Raw genomic sequence first — 15,694 nt, 5'->3', positions numbered from 1 at the left:
GATAATTGCGCGTTGTCTGTCCTAACTCAAGAACATGGCACAACCAGAAGGCCTGTGGCATATTTCTCTGCCACTTTAGATCCAGTGGCTGCTGGATTACCAGGTTGTCTGAAAGCAGTAGCTGCTACCTGTGCCAGTTTAGAACAGAGTGAGTCAATTGTCATGGGACATCCGGTAACTGTGTATGTCCCACATGGAGTGGTAATTTTGTTGACAAGAACAAAAACTCAGTATCTCACCCCTAGTCGGCTGACTAAATATGAGAGGATTCTTGTGGGTGCTGCAAATGTAAACATTGTTAGGTGCAGTATTCTGAACCCCGCCACCTTACTCCCCGACCCAAAGGATATGGAAGGGGGGGTGGATGATGAACATGATTGTATTGATCTAACAGAATTCAATACCAAGCCACGCCCAGACATAAAAGAAACGCCATTGCCTGTGCATGATAAAGAACTATTTGTAGATGGTTCATGTCTAAGGCATGAACAAGGAGGCCTGAGTGCTGCCTATGCGGTAGTGTCCCTAGAGAAAATTGAGGAAGCAGGTTATCTATATCACATCAAGTCTGCACAAGTAGCCGAATTGATTGCTATGATAAAAGCTTGCCAAATTGGGAAGAACCTACGCATAACAGTGTATACTGACAGTCAGTACTGTTATGGGGTCGTGCATGACTTTGGCCAATTGTGGCTACAGAGGGAGTTCCTGACTTCATCAGGTACCCCTATTCGAAATGGAAAGGTGGTTCAGGACCTTTTAGAGGCAATCCAGTTACCAAAGAAACTGGCAGTGGTAAAATGTGCTGCTCATAAGAAGAGCATGAACAAGGTATCACTGGGAAACGATTATGCTGATCGAGTGGCCCAATGGTGCGCAAGAGATCGGTATATCGTAAATCCAAAACGAGGGGGGCCAGGAACCAGCTGCCAACTTCAGGTGTTTGAAGAAGTGCCGACATGGGATGAAGTGAAAGAGTGGCAGCAGGCGGCACCTTGGCAAGAAAGAGAGAAGTGGAAGGAAGATGGGTGTCGACCAAGACGTGTGGATGGTGTCATTATAGGTCCAACTGGTATGCCTGTGTTACCTAGACACCTACTTAGCACAATGGCGAGGTTGATACATGAAGGATCACACATTGGTAGGGACGCCATAATTCTAGTGTTCCAACAGACTTGGTACAGTAAAAAGTTCAGAAAAGTAGCAGAGTCCCTCTGCCAGCGGTGCCTGACATGTCAAAAGATGAACCCAGGGAAGAAGACTGTAGTGGAACTGGGAAAAATTGGGAGGTCCGGGGGTCCCTTTGTAAGGATACAGGTTGATTTCATCACCATGCCCCGTTGTGAAGGGAAACGATATGTCCTTGTCATGGTCTGTTTATTTTCAAAGTGGGTGGAAGCTTTCCCTACTCCCCAAAATGACGCCAAAACAGTAGCTAAGTGTTTATTAAAAGAACTGATACCTAGGTTCGGGGTTCCAGTCACTATTGAATCAGATCAAGGCTCACATTTTCATAATGAAGTGATCGACGAACTCTGTAAGGCCTTTGGAATTTCACAAAAGCTTCACTGTGCCTACCGTCCAGAGGCTTCTGGAGTAGTGGAACAAATAAATGGAACTATCAAGAACAGACTAGCAAAACTGTGTGATGCAACTAAATTGACCTGGGTGAAGGCCCTGCCCCTGGTCCTGATGGGCCTCAGAAGTATTCCTGATCGCAAGACAGGCCTAAGTCCCCATGAAATCATTATGGGAAGAGTGATGAGACAAGCATGGGTACCAGGAAGCAAACTGTTGAGTATTACTGATGATTTGGTGCTTGAATACTGCAAGAGATTGGGTGACCAAGTGCGCTCTATCTCTCGCCAGATCGGAGAAGACGCCATCCTCAATCCAACGACTCCTCTCCACAAACTGGTCCCAGGGGACTGGGTGAAGATAAAGAAGCATACTCGGAAGAGCTGCCTGGAGCCAAGGTGGGGAGAAAAACGTCAGGTGATCTTGGTAACCACCACAGCAGTAAAGTGTGCAGGAGTTCCACGCTGGGTACACGCCAGCCACACCCAGAAGGTACCACCAGACGAGGTGCCTGAAGCAGAAGGACGTCCAGCAGAGGACTCTGCAGGAGCCAGACCGGAAGTAGCTGATGACGTACAGCCCAGTACCAGTCGAGCTGCAGAATCAGCAGATGTTGGCCCAAGGATAGTTGATGACGAACTACCAAGAGTCCAGCCTGCTGAAGGGGTCCAAGAAGCTGAGCCAGAAGTAGCTGAAGACGAGCTGCCAAGTATATGGCCAGAAGAGTGGATTCCATTGATTGATCTCACTGAAGACCCTATTCGAACAAGGGAGCGACTACAGGAAGGTAGAGAGTGGACTAGTGAGGAAAAGCAAGGCACAGGCGAAGAACCTCAGAATCTTGAGATTCACATCAAAACTGAGGAAGGAGAAGGTCAGACAGGGACAGAGCACGTGATTGATACAGAACAAGTGAATAAGACTGAACAAGTGCCCGATACTGAACAAGTGCAGGATACAGAACAAGTGTTTGATACTCCTCCACTGACTCCTGATATCGGGAAGGGACAGACTAGACATAGTGTAATAGTTCGAGCAGAAGAAAGTCCAGAGATCGAAGTGCTTGAACAGGATCAGATAGAATTAGAAGAACGTGTTCAGGAAACAGAATCAGAGACACTTGAAGAGCAAACACATAATTTACCTGAACAAGGCCAGATTAGTAACCAGGCAGAAGAAATCGATGCGAGCCCTGGTATTAGTCAGATAGAAGAAGAAGAAACTGAAACAGAATTACCAACAGTAAATGAGAACAAAAGGGCCAGAGAAGGAAACGAAGTCCAAGTACCAACTAAAAGACTTAAGAAAAGAAAGCATCTTGAGCCCAGATTCGTAAAGAAGTTAAGACTAAGGATAAAAACAGTAGAAGAAAAACGTGCAGAAGAAAGGAGAAGTGCACGCATAGCTAAACAACAAGAAGATACTTCCAACAGAAGGAGTGATCGAATAAAAAGGCAAAACAAAAAGTACAAGTCACCTGAATGGACACTTGTGTTGGAAGAACTTGAAGATCTTGATATAACTGACGTAAGCGACGGAGAGCCCGTCCCTGAGTACTCTGACGAAGAAGAAGAGCCACCGTGAATTTGCACAAAGTAAGATACTCGTGTAAAGTCACAAAGAGGGGTTGAGAAACTTCTTCTGAGCCCAAAAATGTCTGATTCAAACGTGAGTGGTAGACCTAGTCGCAGCTGTTGCAAAACATGCTGCAAGGTATGTGTCTGTAGTGTAGTTGTCCTGATATTAGTTTGGATAGGACTAACAATCTTTATACCCTTTGCTGTAAGTAAAGATACTAATATTGTCCCTACTGAAATTGTAAATACTGACAATGAGGAGCTGACAACACAGAGTGTAGCAAGACATGAAAGAGCACTGAGACAAACAAAACAAGACTTAGAAGCATCAGATGAGGGAGGACTACATTATCACGGAATTAAGAATAAGACACACTTAAATTTTTTCGCAAACTTGTTAATACATTATGTAGAGACTATGGAAATTGAAGATTGCTATGTCTGCATGAAGCTACCTACCTCTGTAGCTGAAGGCGTGACATACCATCACTTGCCATTGACATATGGAATTTCTTGTAGCATTTTAGCTAGTTTATTTTACAAAAGAGGACCGTTACAGTACTATTACTCTAACAATGACGTGATCTTTTCTGAGCTTCCTATACGTGGGAACTTGAATCCTGTACATACCAAAAGTGACGTGATACGATACATGGGAGACTACTTTCTGACTATAGGGAACATTGACATAGCGGACGCACACAGAGATAACTTGACTTGTTCTTTGCGTGAGCAGGAAAAGATGTTCCTGAACATGGCAGAGAAAAGGAGAATTAAAATACAAAAGAAGGCTAATGACGAAAGTCAGAAAAAGCCAAGATGGGCAGAGAACATGGAAGGCACCTCAACTGGTGGGGCGGGTCCTGCTCTGTTGCTGGATTTTGAAAAGAAAGGCAAGCTATGTCTTCACCGCGAGAAGACTAGCTATTATAATAACATTTTCATTGGTTCCAGTGAATGCGAACATAATTACAAGGTAATTGGAGGTTGGGGTTTCAAAAATGGGTCAGAGCCTGTGTTTCCTGGAATTTATTATATTTGTGGGGACAAGGCTTATTTCAAATTGCCGGATCACTGGTATGGAAGCTGCTATTTTGGCATTGTCTTCCCGAAAATATACCATGTGAATGGAGTTGCTAGAAGCAGTGAAAATACTAATGGCTTAGTGCGTAGTAAAAGAGAAAGTATAGGTGAAATTATGGGTAGTATTTTCAGTGCACTGATACCTGGAGTGGGAGTGGTTCTGAACACTCACAGAATTTGTAAATTGTCCACTATAGTGGATGTATTGTCTACTGAGACAGCTCATGGATTTCTGCTGGTCAACACCGAAATGGTTGCGATCAGATCAATGGTTTTGCAGAATCGACTTGCTCTTGATACGTTATTAGCGAAAGAGGGCGGAGTCTGCCGGATGTTGAAGGCGCAACATTGTTGCACTTATATTCCGGATAAAAGTGTACAGCTCAAAAGATATGTGAAAAACATTACTAATTTGGCAAAGGAACTCAGACCACTCGAGGTTGATAGTGCCTGGAAGAGACTGGTAGATGGTCTCTCAAATGTAGGCCATTGGTTCGCTAGTATAGGTAAAGGCTTGTTGCTCAAAGTACTGATGCCAATTGGAATTATAGGTCTCATCCTATTTTTCATATTTGTCTGTTGCAAATGCCGCAAGCGCACCAGAAAACATGAAGTGAATGCAAGAGGGGTGAAACGAAGTGTGGATGAGCTCGAATTAGAAGAAGTGAATAATCAGATCTATAAAAAGGTGAAGAATTCTCACCCTACCAAAACTGAACGAGAAAAACTGGAGCGATTGCTAGAAGAGATAGAACTGTATAAAGTGTGAAAGAAAAGTTGGCATCTGGTTCCATTTATTTTGTGATGATAGTAAATATCATCAAAGAGGGGATTGATGAAGCAAAGCTTCGCATATTTTGCGACCTTGCCGAAGTCATGAACCTCGTCTATGTGTAACAAGGTAATAAGTGTACGTCTTACTAACGTTTATATTAAGTTTGAATAAGGATTAAGAAGCTTGCCTATGTGTATTCCTAATGATTTTAATCCGTGTCCGTAAAATATGGCCGCCGCTTGTATTTAGTTACTGCGCATGCGTCAGCCGCACTCACGTGTCCTGACGGGTCTGCAGAAGTGGAGGGAAATTTATGCGCATGCGTAATTCATAGCTTTGCCTACAACGTGGTACTGCTCGTGCCACTGCTCTTGTGTATGTATATATGTAGCTAACATTTAGACTGCATAAGTATATTTCTTAGTGATAAGTTGAAAGTACAAACCCTGTGATGTGTTTTCATAACGTTATTTCTATGTATTAATTTGTTCTCGCTTACTTTTCATGTACCGCGGGGAATGGGGGTCTGTCTGTACCGAGAGCCATCTTGGAGGTCCCTTCTGCGCATGATCGCCTTTCCAGGGACCTGACAACTTTGGCTGATGGAACTTAGCCAGCTGGCAGTGATGGGCAAGATGCTCCTGAGAACTGACCTGAAAAACCCAGGAAAACGGAGCCAATTGTCCTAGCTCGGCAACAATGTTAATTGTCACTCGTATTTCTGCACAGTTTCTCATGGGAACCCCAATCTCGCTAGGCGGTACCCAAATATGTAAATGTAGCATCTAAATAGACTGTTATGATTGGTGTGTTACCCAAATCCTACCTTAGGACCAATCGAAATTGGGGATTCTGACACTTTGCAACATTTGGGGGGTGGTACACTGACCCAAAAGAGTATATCTACCCTGGGTTCACCTAGGGAATTTGTCCGACTTGTCTGGTTTAGCTGACCTGTCACTGACCCATCGTACTCAATAGGTGACTGAAGATACAGAGCGCTGCGGAGCACTCTGTCCGAAATTGACCATTAGACTAAGGTTCTACTGAACCTTAAAGTGCTGGCGAAGCACTTTGCTGGGAGTTTGCTGACCCAATCGGGGTCTTGATCGATAGCTGCAGAGAGGGTGGAGCGCAGGCGTTGCTTCCAAACTGCGGTTGCGGTCCTGTCCTGAGCGGTCCTGTCCTGAGGGTTTGCTGTCCTGTCCTGAGGTCCTGTCCTGATTCCTAATCTGAGGGTATCCTGTCCTGTCCGGGGTGTCCATTCTGCACCTGCTGTCCTTTGAGGGGTATCCTTCCTTGAGGGTTTCCTGTCCTTAACTGACCCGGGGCCAGGGTTTGGTTTCCACACCAGTCTAGGTAAATACTGCTCTAAGTTCTTTAAACTTGTACCTTTCTATATTTCTGTCTTTTGCTTAAATAAAGAGACACATTTGCATATGTTGATTTTTCCATGCTTTTGCCGCAAACTATTTGAAACGTAAAGTCATTTGCATAATTTTCTTGATATGTTCCCATGTTACCCTACCTTTTAGAAATCATATTTTGCATTGCAGTTTGTCATTTTCTGATATGGTCTAGAACGGCCTTACTTAGATTTTCTAAAGAATTCTTGCCTTGAATGCATAGCATATTTCCTTTGCATCTCATTATTGCATTTAAATGATTACCCTGACTTTATTTCTCTATAGTTATGTACTTTTCATTTTCTTGGTTATTGATTGCCTTATTCTTGTAAGTCTCATGTTAGAAGAAAACGAACTTTAGATAAACATTTTAAAACTTCCAGTTGTCCGTGGTCATTTACAACAGTATTGAATGTCATTTGAAATTGCATTTGCTGCCTTTCCTTTTACAGCTAGGCCCCTGATCCATTGAAGTCATAGGTACCCGTGTCGGTGGATGGTAAGTCGGGTACACTGAGTAATAACAGTAGGGAACACACACAATTGGTAGCAGCCCGTGAAGTCGCCTGGTCAATGAATAGTGTGAATTGAAAGTATATGGGCCCTGAAGCCGGAAACAGCGAAATCATTGGCTGGGTGACCTCGCGCGCTCTATCAGCGGTAATATCTCAAGACCACTTCCACGCCACTTTATGTTGACGCTTAAGGATGTAGTGTGTCAGTCGATCTGTAGGTCACACCATTATCCTTACACTATCTCAGTGGGCGACCTCGGAATTTTGTTTGGGTGTGCTTGCTTCGTGCACTGACCTGCCCATCACGCTGTCCGTTCCTTCCCGCCACTTCCGTAGCTCAGCGCAGTCCTCGATATGCGGATGATCTGCAGCGCCACTAGTCTAGGAACACAGAAATCCTCGCTGCATCTGTGGGGGGATGGTCCGCAGCTACCACGTTCCAGGATCCGCCGTATGTGTACTGGCTATGTCAACACACAGCGCGTCTTTCTCGTCTCGCCCCGCAGGCGCCTTCAGACCTTAGAAGTGCGCGGCAAGGAGTCTTACCCGCAAACAGGCGCCAGATTGCTTCATTCCCGTTTTCTCCGGCGCTCTCCACGATGTGTACCTGGGCGCCGCCATTTTGATTGTCACCGTCCGGTATTTCTTAAAGGGGCCGTGCGTGACTGGACTTCAAACGAATTTCGGTCATGTCCTCCGTGCATATCAGGTTTTCGCCCCCCTGACCATAACGCACTCGATCTTTGTTGCGGATGCAAGTGCCGGAGTTTCAGGGGGTCTTACCCGTGCGTCTGGGTCTCAATGCTCTCGGGGTTTGCCGCCATTTTGCGAGCGTTCGCTTGGGGTGTCCGCGATCTTCTCCTCCCCACAGCCGATTTAGCGCCGATCCTCCGTCGGTGATCGCGTCATTCGGGGCCTGATGTCTTTACGAACCCGATGGTGTTGTTGCTGGCGTTAACGATCGTCAAAACGGGCACAGAACGCACATTTTCGTGAGCCGTCCGGCGGAGCTGTGTAGCTACCCAGCCATTCCGCTGTGCGCCCACTAGCGCCTCCTCGTTTAAACGATTGTTCATTTCTGAATCTGCAATAAAAATTGTTTTACCCAAAAAATCACAGTGCTCTGTGCAGTGAGACCCTCCCTCCTGCTACATTAAGGGGATTTAATTGCCCAGGATATTGCCAGCATTAATACAATGTTCCCAGGATGTAGGTGAAGGTGGAAGAATGAGTGACATGGAGATCTCTCATAGCTCAAGTGAGGAGTAGAAATCACATAAATAAACGGTTAACAATGGCAAGCCTAAAACCGATATAGCAAGAAAAATTGATGATTCTTGCAACTATTATCTATGGATAACAACGATGTAAGCAGTCACTAGGAACTGAATTTATAAATATAAGTGTCACTTAGATATGTAAGTGGCTTCTATTGCTTTCTGTTTGGAGGATGGCCTGCCCCATGCCTATCAATCACTGTCACGGAGAGGGTATAGGACATTCCATCCTCTGCGTGGAGGAGCTGTCAGCACTGCGATCATCGCAAATGGATACTTCATGGAAATTATGGAAACCTAATTGTCCTATGGCATAAAAAAACATATTTTTAAAAACACCGTTTTTAAATGCACCACAAAATAACTGTTGTGGCGATATAGAAACCACTTGTAAATGAGGGCAGCCACAAAGCTGCTGGTAGAATGTATGAATGTCCTAAATTACAATAAATGAATCACATAATTACAAATGGTGACCCTTCCAATTGAAGAAGAGGTCTTTATGATTGGCCTATCAATGAGTCAAAAGAAAGAGACCCTGTGTTTGTTACAGTTGTCCATCAGTGAGTGACTGCTTTGCACTCTTTTAGCAAGAATCTTCAATACTCTGTTGAACACCAAACGCCTGCCTAGTGTAGTGTAGAAGAACCAAACGTTGCAGTCACACTGATCCAGCTTTATAGTGGCGCGGCACAGAGACAGCTATGTTACAAGTGGTACTAAATGTTAGGTGATATGAGTGCTAGTTTATAGGCTGTAGCCTTTGGTAACATTTATCATGGATAAATCCATGTTCTTCAGAGTGGAGATGTCAAATCAGTCTCGGCTCTTTAACCAAGGGGTACCCAGGCTCAACTGTCTCGCCCCTGTTTTATTTACTGTACAATACTGTGCTGCAGGACGTTTTGATCAAGGCTTTGGCATCAATGTCAAATGCAAAGTTGTTTTTGTTCCGTAGGAATCGCTGTAACTTTGCTGTATACACCTAGTTAAAAGAGCCCGTCGTCGCCAGTAAAATATGTTTTAGTGAAATTATTTGGTTTTACGTTAGGCTCATGGTTATGCCTGAATGGTTTATAAAACAATTACAGACGTTGGAATTGAATGTTTTTGTTTTTTTAAAGAAGAGTCAACTTTATTGTATGAATACTTAAAATCCTATACAAAAGTGTTAGATCAATCTGTTTATTCTAACAAATTATTTTGGCACTAAGGTCCCAGCTCTGGAAGTGCTCTACAACTGGCAGATGGAAGGGGGGGTGGGGGTGTACTTGTAGGACTTTCAAATACGACCTTGGCTCAACTAAAGGATTTATCCATGCTACAGATTAGCTTTTCTCCATTGAGCCACAATCTGGCATATAAATTCAGCTTTACTAATACAACCCTGCATTTCACTAGCGGGCCAGTACATGTTCAAGGCTGTCCTCTGACTTTCAAGGCAGTGACATTCAACACTCAGCCAAACATCTAATGATTCTATGGGATCTGAAAAGAAAAATATCTCTCATCACAGACTTCCAGGTTCTCGAAGACTAAAAGCCTTGCTCAGCCTTTCTTGCAGAAGGAAGTAGTTTACACAGTCTGATGTCCTAAATGAGTCTTGGCAAAACACCATCTGTTCCAATATCTCTGTTGATTGAGATTGGGGTGGTTTGATTATGAGTGTAGTTATGTATGAGTGTGTTAGATCACTTTCACTGTTTTATTCATTTTAATGCGCATGCTGTTCATTGGATGGTTTCGCTGTTAAGTGTTCCAACACCTAAGGGTTTGCTTGCTCTAGGACAGTAAATTACAAAAAAATATCTCCGTAAATTCCACATTAACTTGTATTTTTTCACTTACTGGAAGGTCTCACCAGTGGCTTTTGGTTTACATGCGTTCGCTCTTTACTATTAAGTCTCTGTGAATGTATGGAATTGATAGGTGGATCAGCTGTATGTAGAAGAAAAAGAAAGCACAATGATTGAAAATGCAGAGCAGCTAGCCAGTATCAGATAACATTGCATAGCCATTTTCACTGTAATTGATTGCTCTTAATGGACCTTTTGAAGCATACTTGTAAAAAACCGAGAAGTAGCTACAGCCCCACAGCCCCTGGAAAGATCTCCAAACTCCTCCAATTACCAGTCAGTATGCCCAGGTCAGTGTCATTGCAGCCTTTGCACAGGGGATTCTAGCTCTGCCACTGTCATCTACACTCTGCACACAAGTCCTTGGAGTTCACTCTCTAGTACCAGACTATCCCCTTTGGAGGATTAGACTCTGAATATTCTATAGTTTGGCTGACTCCATGCTCATTGGCTTGGCACAAGGCACTATAATGTGCCAGGGTGGCTCTACATACCTCTCCCATCATGAGAACTCTTTCTTTCTTTTTCTTTTGGGAGATCTACTCAGCTCATCGCTGGAGGTTTATTGTAATCCTCTACCCATAGATGTCCATGAATCCTTCCAAGAGCCTGCATGTTTGCACTCTAATACCTATTCCAAGCTTCAGCTGATCAAACCGCAAACTCACTCTCTGCAGGCCACTGATCGAGGCATTTCGCCATGCCATTGGAAATGCGCAGTGCTCTATGTGCCGGTATCCTTGCCATCTGTAGGGCTACATTTTATTACCAGCTACTTCTGAATATACCTGCAACATTTCAGCGAGCACAGACACAATGAAGAGTTTCTCCAACCCCCCTGCGTCTGGCTTTTGTAGAACTGGCAGAGGAGCTCAATGGGTACATGGATTGGGAGAACATGTATCTGTGTTGCCTGAGAAACATCAACGGTCTGATAAACTTCAATGTTTGCGCTCAACCCTAATTAAGAGAAGACAACGCAAAAGTTGTGATCGTGGGTTGTAAAATGTCTGAAGGGCTAGTCCCACCTCTATTTCAGAAAATAGCAAACCTCTAACACTAATCTTTAGTATCTTAAAAATGTAATTATCTTATAATGATCTGAAATTCTTTACGTAAAGTGAGGTAATATACAACTGGAGCATCGAAGTTTATAGAAGGAAATCATATGCGAGACCCATGCCTGGAGGTCAATTTTGGTTTCAAGCTACACCATTCCCAAGCTCAATTGCAAAGTAAAAAAACACCTGAAATTCCTGAAAAGGCAGTCACCCACTAATACAGTATAGTCTGGCAATCTGCAATGAAATTAATGAACTACTGAGAAATGACTGCTCATTGAAACACCTTGTCGATCCAAACAGCAGCAGCTCAAGAGGCATGAAACTTACCAGGGCCCGTGTCGATAGCACCCTGTCCTCCCTCTCGACCAGGGCGAGCCATCACATTTACCGCTGCCTCATCTTTTTTGCGTAAACAGACATCTGTCAAGAGAAACAGAGATCTGAACGAATGATCCAAACTGCTTTACATTTTGAAAATATATGGTAGACATAATAATGTAAAGATCTGCAAAATAACTACACAGGAATTAAAGGGTCTCGATTTTCAGTTTGAGTGTGACACCATTTATAGGTCTCGCCTACACAGCACGCATGTGGTGCTTAGGAGACCTTTAGCCGTCGTTCTGCTCTTTTTTAAAGCACATACTCGTGCTTGTGGCGGCATCCATCTTGTGGAAGCTAGCAGGAGCGCGCCACAAGCACGAGTAAGTGCTTCGAAAAAGAGTAGACTGCGCGCGCGCACACAACTCCCGGTCTAGCAAACAATTTCGCATTCACTTGCAGTTTCGCATTCACTTGCGGTTTTGCTTTCACTCGCCTTTTTCTCCTTCTCTCCCTCTTTTCTCCATGCCCCCCCTTCTCTCCATCAGTTTCTCTAAGTTCAGTTCTGTTTAACTGCTTCACCCCAGCATTTAACTGTCTGCCTTCCTCCTTTTAATGTCTTAGTTCCCTCCATCCCTCAGCTCCTTAATGCTCCAGCTAATTCACACTTTCAAATCCAATGTGCCTGATTGGCTGTTTTGTCGGCGCTTTGCTTGCAGCACTCTTCCTTCCTACAGGCTGCATCACTCTCACTGACAGACTCTCCCACTCTCTCAATGACTGACTCTCTCCCTCTCTCTCACTGACTGACTGACTAACTCACTCTCACTGACTGACTGACTGACTCACTCTCACTGACTGACTGACTCTCACTGGCTGACTGACTCACTCACTGACAGACTCACTCTCACTGACGGACTCTCTCTCACTGACACACTCTATCTGACAGATTCTCACTGGCAGACTCTCTCTCACTGACAGACTCTCCCACTCTCTCTCACTGACTGACTCATTCTCACTGACAGACTCTCACTGACCCACTCCCACTGACTCACTCTCACTGACTCACTCTCACTGACTCACTCTCCCACTCTCTTTCATAGACTGACTGACTCATTCTCACTGACAGACTCTCACTGACTCACTCTCACTGACTCACTCTCCCACTCTCTTTCATAGACTGACTGGCTCATTCTCACTGACAGACTCTCAGTGACTCACTCTCACCACTGACTCACTCTCACTAACAGATTCTCACTGACACGACTCTCTCACTCTCTCACTGACTGACTCTCACACTCACTCTCATTGACTCACCCTCACTGACTGACTCTCCCACTCTCTCTCACTGACTGACTGACTGACTCTCAGAGACTCTCACTGACAGACTCTCACTGACAGACTCACTCTCACTGACAGACTCGCCCGCTCTCTCTCACAGACTGACTGACTCATTCTCACTGAAAGACTCTCACTGACTCACTCTCACTGGCTCACTCTCTCTCACAGACTGACTGACCATTTCTCACTGACAGACTCACTAACTCACTCTCACTGACTGACTTACTCTCTCTCACTGACAGACTCTCACTGACAGACTCTCTCACTGACTGACTCTCCCAGTCTCTCTCACTGACTGACTGACTCACTCTCACTGACTGATTGACTCTCTCTCACTCACTGACTCTCTCTCACTGACTGACTCTCCCACTCTCTCTCACTGACTCTCTCCTACTCTCTCTCTCTCTCACTCTCACTTGACTGTTTGACTCACTCTCACTGACTGATTGACTCTCTCTCACTCACTGAGTCTCTCTCACTGACTTGACTCTCACTGACTTGATTCGCTCTCACTGACTCTCGCTCACTGCCTGACTCTCGCTAAAAGACTGACGACTCTCGCTAAAAGACTGACTCACTCTCACTGACTGACTGGCTCACTCTCTTTCACTCACAGACTAACGGACTCTCTCTCACTCATTCACTCTCACTGACTGGATCTCATTCTCACTGAATGACTCTCTCACTCTCACTGACTGACTGACTCTCACTGACTGACTCACTCACTCTCTCACTGACTGACTCTCTCACCGACTGACTCTCTCACTGACTGACTGACTCTCTCACTGACTGACTCTCTCACTCTCACTGACTGACTCTCTCAATGACTGACTCTCTCACTCACTCTCACTAACTGACTAACTAACTGACTGACTGACTGACCTTCTCCCTCCTGCTATTTATGCCCCCCATAACAAAAAAACACAACAAGCAACGATTGGGACAGGCAGATACAAGTTGCCAGCATTGAAAGGACAAAAAAAACTCAAGACATTATTTTTAATAATTTTTTAATATGGTTGTTCTGTGATCTATGTGCCGGTATCCTTGCTGCCTGTACCATCTGCAGGGCTACATTTTATTCCTGTGCACTCCTGGTCTGCTCTGCACTATTATCAATGAGTGACACTAGACCTGTTCCTGCGGTGGATCACAGCCTGCACACATATTGCAGCCTTATAGGTTTAATACAAGTAAAACACTATAGGCTTTACTAGCACTCCCCTGAGAAAGACACATTCTTGTCATGAGCCACTCTCTGAACTATCTGAGCGAGCACAGACACAATGAAGAGTTTCTCCAACCCCCTGCGTCTGCCTTTTGTAGAACTGGCAGAGGAGCTCAATGGGTACATGGATTGGGAGAACATGTATCTGTGTTGCCTGAGAAACACCCACAGTCTGATAAACTTCAATGTTTGCGCTCAACCCTAATTAAGTGAAAACAACACAGACGTTGTGATCGTGGGTTGTACAATGTCTGAAGGGCTAGTCCCACCTCTACTCCAGAAAACACATCTCAGAGACACTTTGTATATCAGTCAGAACAATTTTACAGTTTGATACAAGTGTATGGAGACATTGTCTCCAGTATCAGAAAATTACATAATTATCTTTACGTCACGAAGGGCAAACAAATGCCCTGACGAATAATGCCTGCCATATGAATACAGCTAATACACTTTCTTGCCCTCCCCTCTCCCCCACCAGCCGGTGCTATCCACTCACCTGAAGATCTTTCCAAAGGCCCTTTCGAATGTCTTTTTTCATCATTGTTACTTAGTGAAAACACAGCAGTGACAACTGGATAAGCTGAACATAGAAAGAAACAACATTAATTAAAATGGCCCAGGTTATTATTGCATTACATAAACAAAAGGGGGTTTGTTACACCACGGATTCCTCAAGGGTCAATAAAGGCACCGCAAACATAACTGGGAAACCCATAAAAATAGAACGTGCCAATGAAAATACTGGTGCTCATGTTGATATGGTTAACATAGAAAGCAAAGTGGTATCTTCAGGGGATATCCCGTGATATTGTGTCTGATGCTGTACCAAACGTTAGCTTTACGGAAGAGAGACCTGGGATAAACGAGATGTAATATATCTTCCACTAATTCACTGCATGTTATGGTATTTTCCAGAAATTGTCAATAAAAAGAGTCTTGAGTAAAAAAATATACTGGTGCTATAGAGAATCTTTCACCTTTAAATTGCCCCACAGTTGTATCACCAAATTTAAGTAAATTAAATTAGAACCTTGGAATGATGGGAGCTCCACTGAATACAATCACGCGGCTCAGGGCCGAAACTGGTGTGTATAAGCTTTATGCTCCAATATTCCAATGTTAGGGGTCCATTAGGATGGCGGACGGACAAAGTCGGGACGGGCAGCTAGTATATATATATATATATATATATATATATATATATATATATATATATATATATATATATAAACACCAAATTAGCATGCAAACACTTACCATTACCGAGAACAAGGAATCAAATCAGACGTGTTTGCATCTACTCCCACTTATGATGAAAGGGTGAGCTCTATGCCTGTGAATGACGGACGCCTGAAATCACACAGGGATGAAGTCTCCCACGTCCGTAACTGTGACGCTGATCGAGTCACTGGTCTACAGTGCATACCACCATAGACCACAATGGCAAAGAAGAGCTTTAGAACAGAAAGCCCTGCGTCCTGCGCCACAGTTCAGAAAGTTGATTTACTGCCTGGCTTCCGTCTCCTACTTCAGAGTGAGGCGGGGCAGGAAGCCAGGGACAAAGAGCCCAGACCTAAATACATCAGTATATTTAGAGATACAATTGTATCTCTAAATAAATCCATCTATTTTATATGTTTTTATGTAAATGTGTAGGAATTTCAGAGGGG

The 15,694-nt window shown here is 44.2% G+C and overlaps 1 protein-coding gene across 2 annotated transcripts in view; it reads right to left on the bottom strand.

The window, feature by feature from the left end:
* The window catches only part of LOC144768747 (uncharacterized), a 221,637-nt gene that overhangs the window by 132,483 nt on the left and 73,460 nt on the right, over positions 1 to 15,694 (bottom strand). For both annotated transcript variants that reach the window (XM_078652635.1, XM_078652636.1), the window contains exons 6-8: positions 14,521 to 14,604; positions 11,459 to 11,551; positions 10,060 to 10,149 (exon numbers count right to left, since the gene is read on the bottom strand). In XM_078652635.1, coding sequence (XP_078508761.1) covers positions 10,060 to 10,149; positions 11,459 to 11,551; positions 14,521 to 14,604 — 267 coding nt within the window. The remainder of the gene's footprint in view (positions 1 to 10,059; positions 10,150 to 11,458; positions 11,552 to 14,520; positions 14,605 to 15,694) is intronic.

Source organism: Lissotriton helveticus, chromosome 7 (genome assembly GCF_964261635.1).
Source record: "Lissotriton helveticus chromosome 7, aLisHel1.1, whole genome shotgun sequence".
Lineage (NCBI taxonomy): Eukaryota > Metazoa > Chordata > Amphibia > Caudata > Salamandridae > Lissotriton > Lissotriton helveticus.
This window is presented reverse-complemented; position numbering and strand designations above follow the sequence as displayed.